At 30.3% G+C, this 22,182-nt stretch overlaps 2 protein-coding genes and 1 long non-coding RNA gene across 4 annotated transcripts; 1 reads left to right on the forward strand and 2 right to left on the reverse strand.

The window, feature by feature from the left end:
- Positions 1-2,945: 2,945 nt before the first annotated feature.
- LOC116777819 (galactose mutarotase-like) lies at positions 2,946-6,652 on the reverse strand. Of its 2 annotated transcripts, XM_032671552.2 has the most exons (10): positions 6,172-6,650; positions 5,999-6,092; positions 5,739-5,902; positions 5,435-5,644; positions 5,267-5,354; positions 4,817-4,964; positions 4,525-4,630; positions 4,289-4,423; positions 3,269-3,379; positions 2,946-3,159 (listed from the first exon to the last, which is right to left on the reverse strand). In XM_032671552.2, exons 1-10 carry the CDS (start codon positions 6,478-6,480, stop codon positions 3,067-3,069), a joined length of 1,458 nt encoding a protein of 485 aa, XP_032527443.1. In that variant the 5' UTR covers positions 6,481-6,650; the 3' UTR covers positions 2,946-3,066. The 2 variants fall into 2 exon arrangements, with proteins under 2 accessions (XP_032527443.1, XP_032527444.1); XM_032671553.2 differs by lacking the exon at positions 4,289-4,423 and having other exon boundaries at positions 6,172-6,652.
- Positions 6,653-6,957: 305 nt separating this feature from the next.
- On the reverse strand, positions 6,958-18,317 carry LOC116777820 (uncharacterized). The gene is made up of 4 exons (XM_032671554.2): positions 17,967-18,317; positions 8,399-8,578; positions 7,881-8,176; positions 6,958-7,809 (listed from the first exon to the last, which is right to left on the reverse strand). Exons 1-4 carry the CDS (start codon positions 18,171-18,173, stop codon positions 7,134-7,136), a joined length of 1,359 nt encoding a protein of 452 aa, XP_032527445.2. The 5' UTR covers positions 18,174-18,317; the 3' UTR covers positions 6,958-7,133.
- Positions 18,318-18,754: 437 nt separating this feature from the next.
- LOC116777757 (uncharacterized) lies at positions 18,755-19,332 on the forward strand. Its single transcript, XR_004354079.2, has 2 exons — positions 18,755-18,929; positions 19,083-19,332. It is a non-coding gene; the product is annotated as an uncharacterized LOC116777757 (long non-coding RNA).
- Positions 19,333-22,182: the final 2,850 nt, after the last annotated feature.

Raw genomic sequence — 22,182 nt, forward strand, 5'->3', positions numbered from 1 at the left:
AGTGATTTATATAATTATAATAAACTAAAATAGGTTTGATATTTGAAAATGATTGTATAAAATCCGGCGTATTTGTAACATCAAGAGTAAAATCTTCATTCTGAGCGAATCAAAAGGTAAAGCTGTTGTGTGTTGTTTAGGTGTTCGAGTGTGGTTTTCAGTTAAGTAGCTTGTATTTTATATAAATTGTTAATACCAAAATATGGTCACACAATGCAATTTCCGAATGTTTAGACAATATCCTGTCTTGCAAATGTATAATTTTGGAAGTCGTACATTATATAATGCTATTAATCAATGCAGATCCATTATAATACAGATACATGTATACACGTACGTATATATGTATATAGTCAAAATTATATTATGACCTAAAAATTTTGTCTTATTAAATAGATTTTTTAACAATGGATATTCCTTTCGTCACATTGTCAGCTTTTACAAACTAGTCTAATAGAAATATAAAAAAAAATGTAAATTAGTTTCTGAAAAATGCTTTACGAAAAGTGTTCAGCAACTGCTTTGTTTTTTTATTCATTGCCGTGTATACCGAGAGTTCCGTAGCGATGGAGAGACAACAAGACAAGCGGCTGTCGTTTTGTAAAATTTCTATACCCTTAATATGAGTTTTCCCGTCTACTTTACAACTGACAGTTTGGCCGTTTTTTTTACTTATAAATCGTAGAATGTCCTAACATTATTAATAAAAACATTAAAGCATATTCTTTAATTGAGAGGAGTATTCGTAATGAAACCATTGATTGATTAATTGATTGACTTTTTGACGCATTTATTTAAAGGACATCATGACATGTCAATTAAAATTATTACAAAAAATCTTTCGGTTGAAATTAAAACTTAAAATATTTATAGATATATCTTATTTTGAGAAGTGTTAAACTATACTATACTTTGATAAAACAACCCAGTGAAAGCTACGAAGAGGGTCTAAAAATCCTTCTAAGATCTTACTTGGCGACCGATGCTTTAATCGTAAGAGTTAGACAACAGTAATTTATCGTGATTTTGTTCCCCTTAAACAGTCCTAAACGAAAGTCGCCGACAGCTTCAATTTATCTTTTATATAGAAATCATTATAGCAATATGTAACGGGTATACACATAAATTTGACATTATGTCTCATAAACGTGTTTTATAGTTTACCCTTTTCTAAACATCGCACACAGAAACTTTTTCTGTCGCAGTCAGTTTTTCAATTTCAATTCATTTCGTGAGACAGTTTAAAATTTTGCATGAAAAGTTATCATACAAACAATGGAGTTCGCAAAATCAAGAACTTTTACACATCGAAACGACACAGCTGTAGACCTTTGTGAAAAATAATTTTTTCAATTGCAATTTAATTTTATAGTAAACTAGCTTCTGCCCGCGACTTCGTCCGCGTTGGTTTTATAATTAGAAATGTATAGCTACCAGGTGGAGGGTACCAGATTTTGGATTTTATTAGCAATTTTTTTTTTGGTCGAACGAATTCGTAAGTATCCTATGTCCGTCTCCTCACCCCAAACTACCTCCCGACAAATTTCCAGCCAAACCCGTACAGAGGTTCTTGAGTTATAAATAGTGAAACTAACACGACATTCTTTTATATAAATATATAGAAAGATAATTACACTCGTTTTTATTTATTCTGCGTAGTCATTGAAAATGGCATTACAATAACGGATAACTAATAAAATATTTGTATTTTTTTTACTAAGGATTTTTTTTATTCGTGTAACATAGTGTTGTAGGGATTACCCACTGGAACTGCCTATAACTGGATTTACACACTGATAATGATAAGTCTTTGAAAACTACTAACAGACTTAAAGAAATATAAGATGACGTTTTTGGAACAGTTTAAATCAAGCATATGTCTGGTCAGCGTTTAGTTTTTATTTGCAGTGAAACATTTAAATTATAAGTTTATTTAACCTTAGAACTTATCTATAATCAAGAATGTTTTTTATTTTAACATAAAGCATCGATAGTGAAAAAAAAACTTTTATATGTTCTCGTTTTTAACCAATATTGTTAGACTTTGAAATATTTCTTCAAGGTTTTCTTTGTATCACATTAGTGTCCCTCTTTAAAGTTATTTTGCATAATAAAAAAAATTGCTTGCCCTTCTTCGAAATCAACCATTAGGATAAAAATGAACAAAAAAGCAAGTGGATTTCCGACTATATGGTAGACCTTGGTTTATAATGAAACAAAGGCCACTATCTTTCCAATTTTATGTCAATATAAACAAGTTTCTAAAGTAAATGTAACAATGGAACGTAATTTTGATCCTGATGCTAATGACGTCTATTCTAGTTATATTTGTGATTTCATTGCATTGATAAATCAAAAAGACGGACAATAAAAATATTCGCATGTACTAAATTAAATCGAAAAAAAAAGGAAGAACAAAAATACTATTGCATATTATGAAATTTAGCATTAAAATTAAAAAAAAGACTCTTGGCTGGTATTTGAGGCAATCACTTAATGATATAACATGTAAAGTAACTCGAATCACATTAACATAGTTTACTCGAATATTAGTGGGTTTGGTTATCTTTAAGTAGGCAGTATAAATCCGCTAAACTAATTTTTATTTCTTCTGTAATATATCGGTATTGTTGTGTTTTAAGTTTCATTTTTCGAAAGGGATATATATTCGTATCTCGCTAGTAATGTTGTATATAATTCTTACTAAACCTTTGATCTATCTTTTGGAATAGCCCCTAGGATTTAGATTGTCTATCTTTATCATAATATTATAAGTCTTATAAATACAAACAGACTTTTTAGTGTTATCGCTTTGGAAAACATTTTTTAAATATATTAACATAAAAATTACAGCCAAGAGCAAAAAGAGCTACATAACTTAAAAATATAAACACAAAGAGACTGATATCTAAAATATTGCCGCTTTAGAGAATAATGGGAAGAAATAATACGATATTTATTTATTTACGTCACAAATTATAAAAAATAAGCAATTACGCACGTATTTTTATACTAAAAAAAACATCCTTTTTCATTTTTATAAACCGTTAAAGGAATTTAAGCCTTTCATACATATTTTCCTAATAAAATACCAAACTTGTACTGTATTTTGTGAATGTAAGTTTCTCCTGGATTTAAAACGGAATTCGGGAAGTTTTTCTGAAAAGAAAAAAATGTAGACGTCACTATGTGGTATTCTTTAGAATTATGTAATCTCATTAATGAGGAACAAAAATAAATAACTATATGAAGGAAAATTTATATTAACATGATTGACAGCATCCGGATAGTTTTGCGGCATCATACAAAATAGTCCGTGTTTCCGGTAAAACGTGCCATGTTTACCCATTAATGGTACGTATCCATAACTTCTCTTGCCCTGTAAAAGTGACAACGCAAATTAAATAAAACTGGTCGTATCCATCGACGTCATCATCATCATCCAAATCATTTTTTTTTGTCATCGACCAACAATCAACTAGTAAATAACATTTTATAATCACATATATCAATTTCGCATAAAAAAAAATCACGTTTTAAGCGTATACTAGATGGCAATTATTAACCAGTATCAAATATCACAAATAAATAATAATGTTGTGGTGTAAATAAAATGGTATTGATGACATTGGCAAAATATTATGATATACATCTATAAATGGTTAATATAAGTTTTTTTTTCTTAATAACTTGTAATCCTTTATAAGCTCCTAGTCTAGTGTTCATGATTACTATTACACCGACGTATAGATTGTTTTACTGTTAATTAACGTCAGGTACATACGTATATTATACACCATGCTAGCGACTACATATGTAGGTGTTTCGTGAAAAGTGAACTTTGGTTTTAAACCATCGCAGTGTGGGTTCGAACTTTTGAATTTCAGATTTCATATTATTTTTAACATAAATTTAACTATATTACATCGATTAAACGTTAGGCTTAAGATTGTAGTTTTAATGTTCTACTTTTAAGTAGATTGCTAAAGCAATAGAATGCTGATTGTTTCCGGATGATATTTTACTTTATATAGGTACGTATTAGTATTGAACTTTTGAAAGATTATCTAAATTTAAAAAGTTTCTAGACGTTACAAATAGGAATAAAATGTTTAAAAGTCGAACGACATATTAATATGATACAGATTCTTATAAAATGGATAAAACATTATACCCTTAAAACTATTACACGTTGCAAGACTAAAGAGTCAAGGCGATCAACAACAAAGGATAATAAAAATAATAATAATAAAAATAGTTTTTTAATAACTATCTTAAAACCATTCACCTCCTCTTCCTTCGCCTCTTCTATCGCCTCTTCACCTCTTGCACTCTCCTCACTACTGTTCGACTCGCTTTCGCTCCCACTGTCAGATTCAGATTCAGATTCAGATTTGCCTTCCTCTTCAGTTTCACCCGGTTCCTACATTTTATTTTTTTCAAATAAAACAGTTAATGGATATATGATAAAAAAATATATAAATATTTACTCGCTAAAACTTAGAACTAGTGACATGAGCTTACTTCAACAATTTTGTCGGGATCAGGCAAAAGGTTTCCTGTATAGAATTGCATTCCAGGTTGATTGCTATATATTTCTAACACTCTTCCTGTGAGCGGGTGAAGGGCTCTGAAATAACACATTACTGTATCACAACATAAAATATGGACGATAAATAATGAAAAATAATTATTTTACTTTAAACTTAGACAAAACATTCAAATGATGTCGATCGTATAATGAATATCACGTGCTTGGTAAAATAATTATAACAAAAAATACAGCGTTATCTTAAATAATATCGTTGTCTTATACCTTGCTTGGAATGTAAGATCTTGTTCCGTGCCTTGCGTTACGCAGAAATTGATATCATAGCCGCCCATTGGAATTTTCGGCAGCATCACCCGCAATGACCGCGGTACTCTGAAGTCATATGGTGTTCCGCCAACAACGTTCTTTTCCCCTGAAAATATAATAACATTATGGTTAAACTATGAATCTAAACAATGGATTTTATTAAATGTGTATAATTCTATTACTACTTGCAAGTAGGTATCGAAGTCGACAGAGGCAAATCTTTCAAAAAAATCTTAAAATCTAAGTCCTCATAGGTCCTAAGTTATGTATATTTAAGAATCTGTTTACACTCTCCGTTGGGAAGAATTAAAGCACAAAGAACAAATCTTATATGAACTTAAAGAAAAGTTTTTTGACTGCTGATTTGAGAACGAGAAATTCGTAAAATTATTCTTGTTAACAATTAACCTGTCACAAGTCCATCGTCATCCACAGCTGTATATTTATCAGCGTTGATTGTAATAATATGATCATACATGAGATCTGGGCCGGAATGCTGTAATATGATTTTTGTTATTTCAATAGCAACCTCACGTTGGTAGATAAATAGATAATATTATTCCAGAAGAAACTTACATGTCCAGCCAGGTTAAAGTAATTTGTGTTACTTAAATTCACTATTGTTGGTTCACTTGTCGTACATTTCATTTCAATTTTGATTGTATTATCGCAAGTCACTTCAAAAGAAATTTGTGCCATTACAGTGCCAGGATAACCTTCGTGGAATCTTTCCGAGACGTGACTCATGATAACTTTGTTGCCCGTTACATAAGATCGCCAGTTAACCTTAAAAGTTAAGTGAGATGACACAATAAAAATGTGATATACATTTCGGAGTATGAAGGCAATTCAGGCACCATAAAGTTCTTGCAGTAAGTACCTTATCAAATCCAACATATCCTCCGTGATAATGATTGTGTCCTTTGTTGGTAGAGAGCATGTACATCCTGCCGGAAGGTCTCACCACCATTGTTCCATCTTGTATATAGTTTGCATAGCGCCCTATAGTTGCACCGAAGTATGGATTTCTTGGTTGGAAATATTCTAGAAATATTTTGTAATTCTTTATAGCTTTTTGCTACATCAACAAGAACGAATTGCTTCAAATTATATGCACGGATTAATTAATATAATTTTTACCTTCTAAGGTATCAAAACCTGCAACCACATCATCCGGAACACCTCTCTTGTCAGGAACTTGAATCGATGTGATGGTTGCGCCATAGGTTATAACCTTAACAGGTTTATTAGTTATTATTCCGGTGCAAAATACCTTAATATTTTTTTTAATATAAAACTACCACTTTTAGTACCTGTACTGTCATCCTGTTTTTTGTCCTCCAAGTATACCTTCTAACGATATCGATATTTGTGCTAGAGGCACATGGACTATGTTCGCTTACGGGGGATTTAATATCTTTTAATACTTTAGAAGATTTTTTTAAATCTGTAGAGAGGGATTTTGAATCCAACTTTAAATCCTTTGGCATGAAACCGAAACCGTCTACTATCAGTTCCACATCTGGTTTCGGTGGTGGAATAGTCACTGGTGCTTCGGAAACTTCAGGTTTGACTACTGAAACAGTATCTCCACTCGCATTATCATCGGTTGCTTCAGCCATTGTTGCTATTATTTATGATAATGTTGATATGGAAACTGTAGTTTTTAAATTAGATAAAATTTTAAATATTTTACAAAAAATTTCGCTTTTTTAGCCTAAAATTTTCAAATGTTTACTGTAATTTTATATCGAAATGTAACATGTCATATAATTTTTATTCTAAAATGGTGAATGACATAAACAGTCATTTTTATCACGTTTCAAGGCAGCCTAATTTAAAATAAAATCTTATTAGGTTTTATGGAATTATTTTACGGTTACAGGAAAATAAATAAAAATTTACAATAAATTATTTTTTAACCAAATACATGCTTATTTAAATATATTCGTATAAATCTATAGTTTCTGTTATATTTTTAAAGTTTAACAAAGTCAATATGTTCCTATGGAAGTCTTATTCGTTCTGGTATCTTAATTTATAGGATCTTTAATGTGATTTTTTTAAAACGTACTTTTTTTAAAATAAAAATTAGATTTCTTGTCTTTATTTATTTATAAAAACAGTATCAACATTAAGTATGATATCCTCGTTAAAAAAATATTAAGTACATAATTGTTACTTAGAATAACTTATAAACCGCACGTTATTTAATTTACATTAACTTTCAATGCATTAGTATTATTATGTAAAAGATTTATTACAACTTTTGTTATCACACCCAAAACACTTTAATGCTTTGCTTGTCTAATTCAATGGCGTCTGTCTTCCATTTTTCTGTTTCGTCACCTATGCCTTCGAAATATTCAACTTCTTTACACGGAGATGGCGGAATTATGCTTATAATTGGTATACCAATCTCTTGAAATGAGCTCATAGACGAGAAACCACTTTCATCCTCAACGAAATTTGATGATGCATTGTAATCATTTCTTTTGTCAACTGTTTGTACTACTTTCCCACATGTCGTAACTAGTCCATTTTGTACACCCGGTTGTTCAAATAAAACAACGGAAGAGTCATTTTCCGAACCGCAGCTAAGTGGACACTGCGATACAATAAAATCATTTATTCTGTTTTTTATGTCTCCGAATTTATTAGTTATGCCATTGTGTGAATCGACTTTACTAGTTGTATTTAGGACAGTAGTATCTGTCTCATTCAACCCATTCATACTTAGAGAATCGGTTGTGCTTTGCAAAGTAATTTCTGCTTTTTTAATGTCTTCTGTTAATTGCAATGCGGGTGGACTATTATTAGGGTAGGCACTTGCTAAGTCTGGTATTTTTGTGCTAAGGACTGTATTGGCAAGAGTAATAAGCCGCGTCATTTCCTCCGTCAACTTCAAACTGGTTTCATTCTCAGACACTAACGACAACTTCGAATTGTTCCTGTAAAAGAAAAATCAACAGTTATTAAATTAAAATAAAATCGTAATTGTGCTTGTGCAATCACCACTTACCAACTGCTACTGCAATCTTTATATCCGTTTACATTACTAATTGATTTACTTATTTTCCTTGTACTCATTTTCTTTGACGGACTTATCGAATAGTCTAAATTTTTACTGACGTGAAAAACTGATCTTGAACGTGGCAAGTCCGTAATATTTAAGGAACTTGGTAGAACGTTGCTTGACAAATTATCCAATCTAACACCTGGTTCACTTGACTGGAATTCTATATGTTCTTTTACTCTGCTTAGAAAAGTTACTATTTGCTTGAGTAAAGCAATATGCATCTGCCTATTAGCCTCTGTCTGTAAAAAATATCCTTATTTTTGCAGTTTTTATATAGTATAAAAATAAAAAATGAAAATAGGATAAAAGGTAAAATTCGCTCAGCAATAATTATTTACAAATAAAAATTCGCATTTTATAACACTTCAGTAATTTAACAAATTCAATAATTCGCATACGAGTTTAGTAATTGGTGCACCAATATTTGTTTTTATTTACTAAAGACCAAGTTTTCAGATTACCTGCGTTAATTGCCACCGTAGAGTCTCCACCTCCATATTCAAGGCCTCTACCTTGATTTGTCGACTATTGCTATTTGAGTTGTTCGTAGTCTGCTTATCAGGCGGCTTCGCTACTTCTCCGTTCTGTTTTACATTGTTACTCTTTGAAAGTTGAGAACATTGCTCAATTCTTTCTGGAACCTAGAAACGAAATGACATTGACATCAAATAAAAAACCGTGCCATCTAACTGTAATCTATCATAACGTTGCAATTTAACAAGAAAACTCAGTTAAGATATGTAATAAGAAACATGTTTATAAAAAACAATAAAAAAACTATTGAAGTCATGGGAAAACTTTTAGATAGTTTAACACTTTTTAGCAAAATTTTAGAGCCAATTCTATTTACAGAAAAGAAGAACAAGGATGGTATTGTTGAAAAGCCAACAAAAAGTATGTTTTTGATTTATCAAATCAAAATAACTATCGCATCATTAACCATCCACAATGGTTCCACATATCTTTGAGCACCGTGGGACAGATAGACCAAATTGGTTTATATGAGTGATTGCAAAAAACGATCAACTAACGGAATCTTTATTGGAAGCTCTTTGTGTATGATGCAGCAAAACCCTGGGAGTATATTGAATCATTTAATCTCACGGTGATAACTGGAATAGTTCTTTTGAGTTCTGAATGTAAAATCCCCGTTAAATAACATGAATCAACTCCCATGAACAATGCATATAACGCATGTCATTAAATATATATCAGAAGCAAAACGTAAGTTTTATTTGTATTGGATGTTTATTGCTATCGTTTGTACTTTTAGTTATCTTAGATAAATCATGCCCGTGTATGAATATTTTTTAAAAACTAGCTATTGACTCATCAACCTAAATAGCAAAACTTTAATAATGAATCTAAAGATTCATCTTCCCTACTATTATGTTATATATTTAAATAAAGATACAAAGAAGGTCAAAGCCATTGAGAAACTCAAGCAACTAGTACGAAGACCTTATGAGATATACACACATCCGACGTAATCTCTGGACCATGATCAATTATTCTCTAACATTTCATAAAAAGGATTTGAAGACAATATATCATAAAAAACAAAAACAAGTTCAATTTGCAAATGTGAACAGTTATGTCAACATTTAGAACTGTTTATTTGAGTAATGTGACGTTGCCATCGGAATATTTGATTATGTTCACTAAAAAGTGGCCTGGAGATACAATGCCGTACAAAAATATTTGCCGGGTACACGTGACCATCCACTTATTCAACACCTACAAACAATTTGTAAAAATGAATAGCTTTTTGAATTTAACGTGAACATAATAATTCAATTATTTTGTGTTTGAGAATACACGAGAAGAGCACCTTGCAGTACCATACGATTATACAGCAAAATATATTGACCTATTATATTTATTTCAGTAAACTCGAAATGTTAGTCTGATAATAAACAAACTCTGTGCTAATGTAGAAATAACTAAACCTTAATGTAAAAGATAATTACATAATTTTATTCCTCTTTGCAAGGTAATACTTAATTTCTACATTTAATCAGAGGAACAAGATATCACTAGCTTTTCTATTTGGATTGACCTATATGTTAGAACATAATATTGGTTACATTACCAGGTTGCCAGGTGTCTATTACGTTTCTCGTATGTCAGATGCATCAGCTCGGAACCACGTACCAAGGCTACTAAGCTGGGATTCGGTTACAATTAAGTCGGTCAATGGTATTTTAGTTGAGCGCATGATTTGCAGAGGGGAGAATTTTAAGTTGGTCGTTTGGTTTGGTTGGTCGTGGCCCGTGATGCGCAGCGGTGCGTGACGAAAGCATCCGGTGCGGACCCTCGGAAGCCATGGCGATGGCGCCCAGCCCTCGTCCTGTCTGTCAAGTGCACCGATCACAAACAACTCACGCGAAACAACGCTCATTACCATATTTGTTGTTGAGAAACGAACTTGCTGTCTGTAATGTTTTGTAGTTCAAAACTTTAAATCACGTTAATTATGAAGTAACGACGGGATTATTTAAATTTTTCTATTTTTTTTTTTTATTGAACTTAAATTTAGTTCAGCTACAAACAAATTTTTTGAAAGAATAATCTTATCCCAACATAGTAGGCATTGCTTTGCAATGATATAGGTTAAACAAACTAATTAAAACCAGGGAATATGGTTACCATATCATTGATTCAAAACTATTCAGTGTTTTCCAACACACAATGTATCTATTTACTAAACAATTCAAATGCAGTTCACTGTTTGACTATTTATAGTTACGCAACGTTTAGGGTCTCTGTATACAAACAATTTTCTGACAAATGTAATTCCCAGCGGTGTTTATTCTACTATAGTATATTGCTTAAGTATTTGATAATCGTTGTATTGGTTTGATATTAATAATAATGGTATATTTGTAGTCGAAACTGATCTGTTTAAAATTACGTATAGTGCTAGATAATATAACTACGATATTTCCCAAAAAGAACTCCGCACGTGTATAGTTGGCTTAAAATAAATTTCCGTCACGTCCTGCGATCGTGTCGGTTGTGCTTTATCTACTTATATATGATCCGGTAACCGATTCGTATTTACGAGACGTCTCATGCATACAGACCGAACTTCAACAACCCGTCCACATATAATTTGGTTGTTTTTAGAAAACGTATTTATGAAGCAGATTAACAAAGTAGGGAAATAGCAGCATTTTATTTAACAAAGAGATGGAAAAATAATTATATTTCTTTTATTTAAAATATTGACTATATTTCGTTAATGCTATGCCAGTATGTTATTACGATACAGTAATTATTAGATCTACCCTATGAACCAAATAAGCAACAAATATATCCTAGTATCAGAATAAAAATATTATTCGTATAATACTTTTCTATAAGTTAAATAGACTTTAGACAAAGCTTATCGTTTAAAAAATATATGGAAGTAAAAAGCCAATATTTTTTTTTAATAGAAAGTTCTATAAAAAGTGATGCGAAAAGGTTTTTTGTATATATATTCAGAATTCTTTAAAAAGAGTTTAATCGTTGAAGCGTTTCAAGTGACTTTAATTGAAATCATTTAGTTTAATAAAAAATTTGTTCGAATACTTTACTACAAACTTAATAGTAACGATTAATATTTTATGTTTTATTTCCGTGATTTGCCCTGTTTTGAATTTAATTTGATTTATTTATATATTCCTTTAAAGTATTTTGTAACATAATTTATGAGTGTATCCACTTAATAATATCCGTTTCATCATTTTTTATCATCAAAATTGACCGTTTTCACCAAATTCATATTTACATTTTGACACGGCTTCATAAAATATTTTTCTTGATACAGTTATAACACGAAAATTAGATTCATACTCGACTGATGTTTTTGCTAGACAACTATTTTTTATTTCAAAAGTTTTCATTTTTATCGATCGCCTTTTAACAGCATGTTTTAGTCGTATATTTAAAATTAAAAATATAAAAAATAATAAAGAAAAATTGAACATTTACCATATAATGATAATTATCTATTAAAATATAATTTGTGATGCTTTTGAAATTATTTTATATAAATGACAATTTTAAATAAAAATTATCTCACACGTATGATGTTTCAGCGATTATACTGACATATTGTATTCAGTATTATAAACAAAATTAATAAATAAAGCTAGTAATTCCCCATCAGAAAATCAATATTTAATTTGGCGAATATTACAAATAGATTTTTCATTATTTATTAATACTATGCAATCTTATTTGGACTGGAATCAACGAAGGAAACGCTTGTAATTTTATTTCTCCCAGAGATAAGAACCGCTTGTTACTACGGTTGGGTGCGTAACATACGTCTAAATTATCGGGATCCGGGCATGACTCAAGCATTTGAATATGTTAACATTATCGTTATTCACTTAATATATTACGCAACTCCAAAGAAGATTATAAATAGCTTTAATGTAGCAACACCGAACGTTATTGTTATATATTCTATAATTTTGTGTATGGTCCTGAGTGGAAGGATAATTTTAATTTTTTTTTCCATATAAAATACATTAATAAATTAAAATTCATAAACTCTCACTGGTCTGTTATAGAATAAAATATACATAATATTATAATATGTTTTTAACTTTCACATGGCAATAAATTCTATGGAGGATATTCTTTGATACAGTTACGTAATATTCTACTACTTACATTTCATTAAAATCGTAAACATACTAAATATTTTATTATATATAACATAACTATCAGCCATATAGAATTATAATTAAAAAATGATTTTTTTTAAGCTAACGGATAATATCCTTTTTATTACACCCGAGGCATTAATTGCCAGTCATATCGTGTATCGTCGGCCGCCTCAGACATTACGTCTGTCATTGAACTTAGTTAAACTTGGACTAACTTACTTATATTATAATTGTGCAAATAACTCTTGAGATAGTATTGAGATATACGTCTCTTGTACATGTGGAATATATAATTAATTGAAGCTGACTATTGAATATTTTAATTTTCTAGACATCAAAGTCATCACCTATGCAAAGAAGTTATAAAATTCATTTTAAAATCTTTTATTACTATAAGTATAAAATTTTATGTAACTATTGTGAAATGAACATTATGATTTTGTTTGTTTTGTTTAGATCGATTTTTTTTTAATTAAAGGCAATGTGCATTATCTAGTATAGAGTTAGAGTACCTACCTAAGTGAAATTCCTTTTTGTCTTAATATACCTTAAAACATTGAGGGACATCACACATAGCAACGCACCCTATTGTATTAAAAGCAATAAAATTGTCATATTGAAGGTTTTCAAATGTACGTACTATAAAAGCAAGGTGAATTTATTTTTATATTCAATTCATTGAGGGCATAGCGCATCTGATGTTAATTAGGGAAAAGGTTCAATATGATACCGAGATCCAATATTTAAGGGAGGTTAATCAAAAATTCGGACGCATAACGATAAGGAAAGAGAATTTAGCTCGTTTAAGATGTTCTACAATCAGGTTTGTATAGACGTTTACAGCGTTATTTTATATTATTACACAGAAACATATCACATAGCAAAAAAAAATGTATGGTTTGACTTATCTCGCTCTTCATTCCTCTTTATATTTATCAATAACCTGATTTTACATCGTACGATTGCTAAAAAACATATCATCTACAATTTTAATAACAACGCGAACACTTGTTATAACTGGTTATACCGTATTTGGAATGCTTCGAACTTATCTTTATCGAGACCGTTTTAACTATAATTAAAAAATACTAAGAATGAATATAATTATAAATTTTAAAAGACATCCTATTTTCGAGACATTACAGAAACTAGTCAGTTTGGGTTATTATTGGCAAAATAGTTCAAAATTATTGTCAACTGAATATGGGCTGGGTATAACATATATGTCATTCTATTGGGTCTATCATTATCCCGTCCTTTATGAATAAATCATGAAAGGTTATTTCTACGAACAGCTACATATGGCAGTCAGGTCAAGAAGATCGACCGTATGTAAGTACGGCTTTTACGTAAACATCTGAAGGTCACTTCAACGTCAATTGAAATATATACGACGTGGTAATTTTTGTCACACTTCGGTCTTACGGTAATATATTTTCGTCACATACATATGCAAACCTCTTCTTCATATTAAACTGTAAATATATGTGAATAAAAACCACGATATTCAAAGAAAATTATAGGTTGCCTTCGCATGAAGGGTCAACGATTTCTTTGGCCCACAATTAAATTATGAAATAGGGAAAAAAAATAACTTTATTGTTCGTATAATAAATGGGAATAATTGTATATGGATAGAAGTAAATCAGTTTTGTTTTTTTGTGTTGCATATACAAGCTTGTCTCGGGTTAGTATCAAAAACTGTATTCTACATACGTGTTTTAATATTATACCATTTTTTGCCGTCATTTTAAATACATAAGAAATGTGATTAAAGAAAAAGTTTCCTTTATAATGACATCATCAACCATAATGTATGCTAATAAGTAATTACTGACTATAGACGCAGCAAACACGCTATGGGTAAAATACAAATAACTTCCCGTCCTCTCGTAAATGTAGGCCTTTCATTGTTCATTAACCAATCCTTAGAACGGGTTTGCCATCGTTTAAATCAACACCGACTGTTTTATTCGGCTTATCCGCAAATACAAAAACATACCAGCGAGAACATGTGACAATTCTTTTTATGAAAAAAATATATATCAGAAATATATTTTTTTTATTAAGTCGTGGCCAAGAAATTATTCAATTTAAGTATGAACTCAACGATTAATTAGGCACGTTTTATTCCTAATAATATTTATTATACAGTCTAAGTACGAGTAGGACAACGTTTCTCGTAATTTCGTGACTTCAACGTTGACTACAGTGAATATTACGAAAGAAATATATTTATAACATATAGTTACTCAATTTTCAAGACAAATAGATCTTTCCCTCACGATAAATAAAAGTCCACTGGTCTGAAATAATCAAATAAAAATCATATGACATCACTGAAACTATTTTAAAGGTAAATAAAACTATTACTTGAATAAAATCCTATAGACTATTATGTAAATAAACAATGTTATGCTAAAAACAGAACGCATTATTTATGTATTAACAATTGTCGATACAACGCGATCACAAAGCGTATATACAGGGTGTAGAATAAACGGTACGGAAGCACACATACCCACAGTACACCATTGTAAATGGAAACGCTGATATGAAAGGCAGATAACGATATCCCATTGTTCCCTAGTCTTCATATCTCCTTGAGTAATTCATGTGAGAATACAGTTTGGACGTTTGGTTTTTACAGATAATTAAATAATTGAACGTACAAAAAAATCTGCAAAAATTGTATGCTTAGGACAAGTTTTCATCATCTCACAACATACGAACCGTTTCACGTTTCTTATTCAATTACCTACGTTAATGCTATGGTGCTCGAAGACTAATGAATAAAAATTGTTAACGTTACGTCTGACAGTCTGATTATGCAATCTTGGGGTAAGGTTAGCATACACTATTGAAAGATATTGTGCAGTGGGATTAGGCTTTTTAAAGTAATAATATGCCAAAAAAGTTAACAATTACTTTATAATATGCCTATAAGAAGAATCTGTAATTAGTAAAAAATTCTTAGGAATAGCAAATTCTGTTCATATTAAAAAATTATGTTAAAAATATTCTTACCAGTCTTATAATGACGTAATCAAAATCTATCGAATTTTGCATATTATTTTATACTTTCTATTGAAATCATTAGTTTGTTTTAAAACAAAAGGTCATTCCTAATTTATCAATAAATTGACACGGATTGTTGATTTCAATCAACGAAATCAAACAGTTTTAAATTACATTTGACTATATCTGGTCATGCGAGTATTTAAACTGTGTTGCAAAATGGCGAAATTAACTATTTATATGGAAATGAATCTCATTTACATGCGTATTTTTACAGGCCAAAGGAAGTAATGGTAGCTAACAAGAGTCGAAAACGTCGCACATGCCAGCAGAGTCTCCATCTAGATATAGGCTAACAAATATTTTAATTAGACTAATCGTTAGATCAACGAATACCACATTTACTCGTTATCAATCAGTTTTAAAATTTTTTGTATACTAGCTTTAATCTTAGAATCGAAGTGAATAGTCGCAGATGGATAGCCGTTTTAAATGTAGACTGATTCATGGTCTTGAAAGTTATTCGAATTCGAGAACTTCATCTTGAAACAGGTAAAGTAAAATATTTTTACATGAAATGCGTGAAAATCTTATAGTGAAGCCCAATTAACGGACCATACTTACATAATTATATGCTGAAAACTTAAAATATATATATTTGTCGTATTGTACTTCTGAACATATTTACATACGAGATGGTTGCTCTCGCTTAAATGGACTGATAAATTATTTATCGATCGATAGCGCCTGGAAACAAAATAATTTCTTCGTTTTTGATATTTATCATTTCAAAATTTTACATCTAACCCAAGCACCGACTTGATAAAATACGTTAAAGTGATAAACATTTTGAGAGCTAGGATTTTTTAATTATTTATTTTTTCGTATTAATATTTTATATGACGACTATAAATAAATGACGATTTATCTGACTTTAGTATTAAGTGGAGATAATTAATTACAATATTTTTTTTATTTACAGATTTAAATACATAAGTTTATAGTATTTTGTTTCGTTTTAACTATCTCCTTAGTCCAATTCACAATTATTTACGACAAAACTTCAAATTAATACAAAAAAAAACACGGCAATGTAATATAAGATGTCACTAGTTATAACTATCAATAAAATAGTATTCACACGATGCGTTATCACGCATTCTGTATTACCTCATATCAGAAGACATCAATACAAACAGCGCAATCTTTATATTTAAGGGTTTTTCAAAATTATGTATCGTACATTTATATATATATATATATGTTCTAATAATACTGTAAAGGCTGTAAAAGCCTACCAATTACGATAACTCGTAAAGTTTGTCAAATATATATAAATATTATTTATATTTATAATTAAAAAAACAGGCGATGTAACGTTAAATAAATTTTGTAATCTTTTGTTTCTAAAATAATTTGAAATCAGTAAAAAACCTCGCCAGTTAGTTTCATTATGTTACATAAGAGTCACGATGTGTGTATAAATTATATTATTTTTAAACATTTTTATTATTATGTCATATTAATATAAGAAAATATAATTATGTCGGCACGTACGGATACAAAGCGCAAACGCTCACGCGATTGTCACAGACACCAGTGTTATACCCTATTTTTTTTTTATTTTAACACAAAGACCGACGTTTCTATTATAAATCAAACTTTCTCTGCACAACAAAAATCCGTTCGTATTAAGGTAAGTTTTATTATATGTAACATTAATGAAAGACAATGCTAATAAATGTTTTAGTTCAGAATAAAGGATGTCCTTTTGGGCAATAAATCTTAACGTTAGTAGTTAGTAACTCCAAATAAATTAACGTTATAATACTAAATCAGCGTGGACCACAGTTTTGTGAATCAGTCTCTAGGATAAGTAAAATATCTTAAACGACTAATTCTTAATGCACCCTAAGTCTTAATTTAATATAAGGGTGCTTAACAATACAAGACCCCAAGGAAAATTTCGAACCAGATTAACGCTCAGTCATTCATATTTAAAGATTTTAAATCATAACATAAATGAAATTTAAAGCGAAGCATTGCAACAATTATTGTTATCCAATACGGAGTCTGGTGCTATCGAATAACCAATTAAGGTTACCAAGAGTTCGATCTGCTTTAATACGAAATTGCAAAACAGGACCCACTTTAAGGCTAGTGCAGTTTCATTAGGAACTATGGTATTACTTTCACTAAGTCGTCATCGTGCCAAATGTGATTAAGATTTCGCACATAGTTAAAGCGGTAGCGGTAGGTCCCTGCTCTACAGAGTACAGTATATTAACAAAAATATCGCCTACCTGCAAACAAACAGTCCAAACAATAAACAAATCAAATAACTTACATTTTTCAGTATTTCCCGTTTTTCCATTGGACGAAGTTTTAACGTATTATTAACATTGTCAGCCCTCGAAACCGCTACCGGGGATTTGGATATATATCTGTTTGAAAGTCTCCTTGCGAAATTGCTTTTAAAATCCTCACATCGCATTATTGATTCTACTGGTCTTCCAAATTCTTCCTCGAAGGAATCTCTGGATTGTGCAAGCATTTTAATTTAAACCGGCATCGGTCTTTCAAAATAAGTTCAAAGGGGAACGTGTTAATATTGTCAAGCTGCAGAGACGCGACCGTTAACCGTCAAAGTAAGCATTACACTGAGGTGAACCGATACAATATCAGGACAGGTGTGAGGCGTGAGTTGAGGCACAGAAAACTGTTATTCAAATCGTTTTCACTCTATAAATTATAAATATATAAGTAAACAATAGTGCTCTCTACATTAAACAAATACGCTGTTTGGTTTTATTCTCTTAAAACATGATTGCGGTAATAACGTTGAAAAATCTGTACATTCTCTTGTAACGCCATCTGTGTTAATTTTACAATATTATTTCTTCTGCACGCAGCTAACCCAATAGAGTCTTATACAGTTACTAAGTTTGGAAAATTAAGCCTAGATGCCGTTTTACAGAACTTTGCCCCTAAAGTATTTTTAAACGCATCCCCAACAATTAAGCGTTATTTAATTTTTAGAATATAATTTGCTACATTAAAATTATAAGTCTTAACTTATATAGGTCTTAACCTATTTACTTTATAACTCTTAAAGCCTGACACTTTAATTTTGTCTGTGTCAAATAAAAAAATTAAAAACAAAATGTGTCAAAAGTGCCCGTCCAAAATGTTCTGAGAAAATACACTTATAATCACATAATTTCCAATAATCTCAAACAGTATGAAGTAGAAATAAAAATAAATAATAATTTTATCCAGCTACCCTTAAATAAAAAACAGTTATTTCATGGTGAGTCGAGTTACAATATAAATATAAATAGGCAATGCCTGTCAGTTATTTTTAATCGTGGACCATTTCAGAGTTATTTTTAAGACGTATTTTCATTCTATGAAAAATATTGATCATATTTGCGACGGTATAATAAATGAATATCTTTTACAGCACAATATGGCTGAACTGGGATCCCCAATAAAGATCTTGTGTACCAATATCGACTTTACGATAGTCCTTCTCATCTGCGTGGCCTTTACGTTCATCTTGGTTGTGTTGAGTCAAGCCAGCCACATAATATATTCTGGATTGATTAATTTATGAACGAAAAACGTACCAAAACCAATGTATACAAAAAGGATCCTACGTTGATATAAAATCACTTATATCTAACGTAATAATATAATTACTTAATATGAAATCTCATTTTATAACTGCATTTTCCTATGCTAAACCGTTTTTATATCTTGAACAATATCAATATATTGTTTATCCTTCTACTTCTTACACGTAATTTTGGGCAAACACGTGTACATTTGTTTCAGTCTTATTATTTAGATATCTGATATTTAATTTCCAGTTAAAAACAGTCTAACTAGTAATCAAAACAATATTACAGTACCGTAACAAACGCTCACACACATATATTTGCGATATGTGTTTGTGTGTGTGTCATTACAGTCTTAACTTTCGTAAACGCTCCCTGCGTCATTGTTAATAGCTGTTTGGAAACGTGTAAAGTAATCGTCTCGGCATACAACAGGTTACATTAATTTCTCTAATATTGACGATGAGAAAATGTATATGACATTTTACCACCAGTACATGTTAATATTTTTTCAAGAATATTTGTGAAAATTCATCGATATGTGATAGTATATTAAAAAATAATAATAATAAAAACACGCAATTTAGTCGCTTTTGACGTAAGTGGTATAAATTTCCGCTTCCCTAAAACGTTATACGTAAATATTGATTTAAAAGGCACTTTGTTATTGAACAATTTTAAATAACAATTAAGTTGGATGAAAGCTCTTTGAACGCAAAATGTATAGTTCATCTTATTTTAAATTATAACTACAGTTATAAACTAAACTCTTTCTACAGACTGATATTTGTATGATATTGCATGTGGGTGTGTTTTTGTACGTGATGGAGCGTTTGCAGGTGATCGTAGTGGGACAGCTGAATGTTTTTCAAGCTGATCGGATGACACACCCAAAATATTTTTTAATCGAAATGAAAGTTATCATACAACCACGAGCGTCTTATGTGTTGTCCTTTTAAGGGTCATCTCTCAAATCCTTGAAAGGAATTAAATCAACTTTCCTGTCACATTGAAATATTGAATTACGAGTTTTATTTTATTTGCATTATAACAATTTATATCGATTTTAACATTTATAGAAAGCAAGAATTTATCTGTCAAAAAGCCATCTTTGTAGCAGAATTTCTACCGCCGTAGGGAATTCATTGAATTTAATTTAATGTTTTAGAGAAAGGCTTTGACTACAGGATTTAGTTTATGGTTATAGTTTGGAATCTGCTAGTGGCGAGACTCAGAAAATATATTAAGTAGGATGATATACTAAGAGTTCGAACATGGGAAACCTAACATTCATAGCTGAAATTTTTAGCAAGATATAAAAATTGTATTTATATCTCCTAGAATATAATTGAGTACCATAAATATTACTGGTCAAACACCGAACAGGTTTATTTAGCTATAATGCGGGAAGGAAATAAATCAAACAAACTGTCAACCAAAAGAAATTATTAAAATTGTAAAATTAAATATACTTTTAAGGCTGTAATTAAATATACAAGTTTTACATATATCTGGTAGTCAGAAAAATATATTTTTTTGTGAAACTATTTAATCATCGATAATGTTTTTTTACAGAATGAAATATCATGGAGTTTTGCAGCAATATATCATCGACAAATTTTTATGCCTCAGCCATATATGATTTTGTTGATTGAACTTACTTTAATGTTATAGCTCTGAATGATAGACGCAAAAATTCAAGCCTGAATCCTTTTTATGACTTATAAGTCTTATGTTTATTCAAAAAAAAAATAGAAATAATAGCATGAATATATATCATTATACCATATAATTATTTTTAAAGCAACCTCAAATATCTGATACATAGAAAGGCTTCGTATAAGTCTTATTAAGTAACAATATGAAGATTTATACAAAGAATCTGAAATAGCTAGTCCAAAAGCTGGGTGAAGGTCGCTTTTTCCGCATCCAAACAAGTTTACTGTTTATGGAAACACGCAAACCAGGACATGTTGTCACATTTACGATTTAACACTGAACGTCTCGCACGAAATGCATGCTCAAAACGACATCCACACCACAATGTATGAACTAAACCAGTATTGTATTTTATATGTAATATGTTTACGAAGACTACGCCCTTTGTTCTGCAACCTTGGCACATTCGAAGTGCCTTTCATCTCGAGTCATTGACTCATGGTTTCTCCTAAGTATGTCATCGCAACACGTGAAACGCCGTTTGCAATACTTAAAGATCATTCGACATCAATTAAGTGTGAGCTAACATTATCATTTAAAGCATTTCAACTTAAACAAAATGTATTTGTTATGCAATATAAGTGAATAACAATAATGTTTTTGTTTTGGAAGACAACTAGATCACCATTTAGAACTATATACGTATTTAGAACTATATACGTACATACATCTGTGTGTATGTATATACACTTTCTTCCTGCTGGATACGTATAGTAATGTGAATAATTCTTACTTATACATATATAATTATCTTACATAATAGATCAGTACAAAGCATTACACTTTCAATACAATCTTTTGGTCTACTATTGTAGGTCAAACATCATAAACAATAACTGACACAAAAATAATTAATACAGATTGTAAAATGACGATCAATTAAAGTAATCCCCAGTAAATAAATGCCAAATGCAATTCCTAAGCTATTTTCCTATAAAACATGAGAATAATTTTCGTATATAGAGATCTGCTTGTTAAATTTATTTATAGTAATTATAACAACATTCAACTTGAATAACATGAAAGGAAGTCTTGAAAGCAGGTAAGTACTTCAAATAAATTGCGAGGTCAATAAGCAAAGTCAAGATTACTTTTAAAAATGTTGATATTGCTTAAAGCAAGATTCGACTGAGGCTTTCTGATTTTTCTGGATGTTTAACAGTAATAAAAACTACAGAAAAATCAGGAAGCTTCTTTTCCAATTTTATCCAGCACCATATCACG

This window comes from Danaus plexippus, chromosome Z, assembly GCF_018135715.1.
Source record: "Danaus plexippus chromosome Z, MEX_DaPlex, whole genome shotgun sequence".
Taxonomy (NCBI): domain Eukaryota; kingdom Metazoa; phylum Arthropoda; class Insecta; order Lepidoptera; family Nymphalidae; genus Danaus; species Danaus plexippus.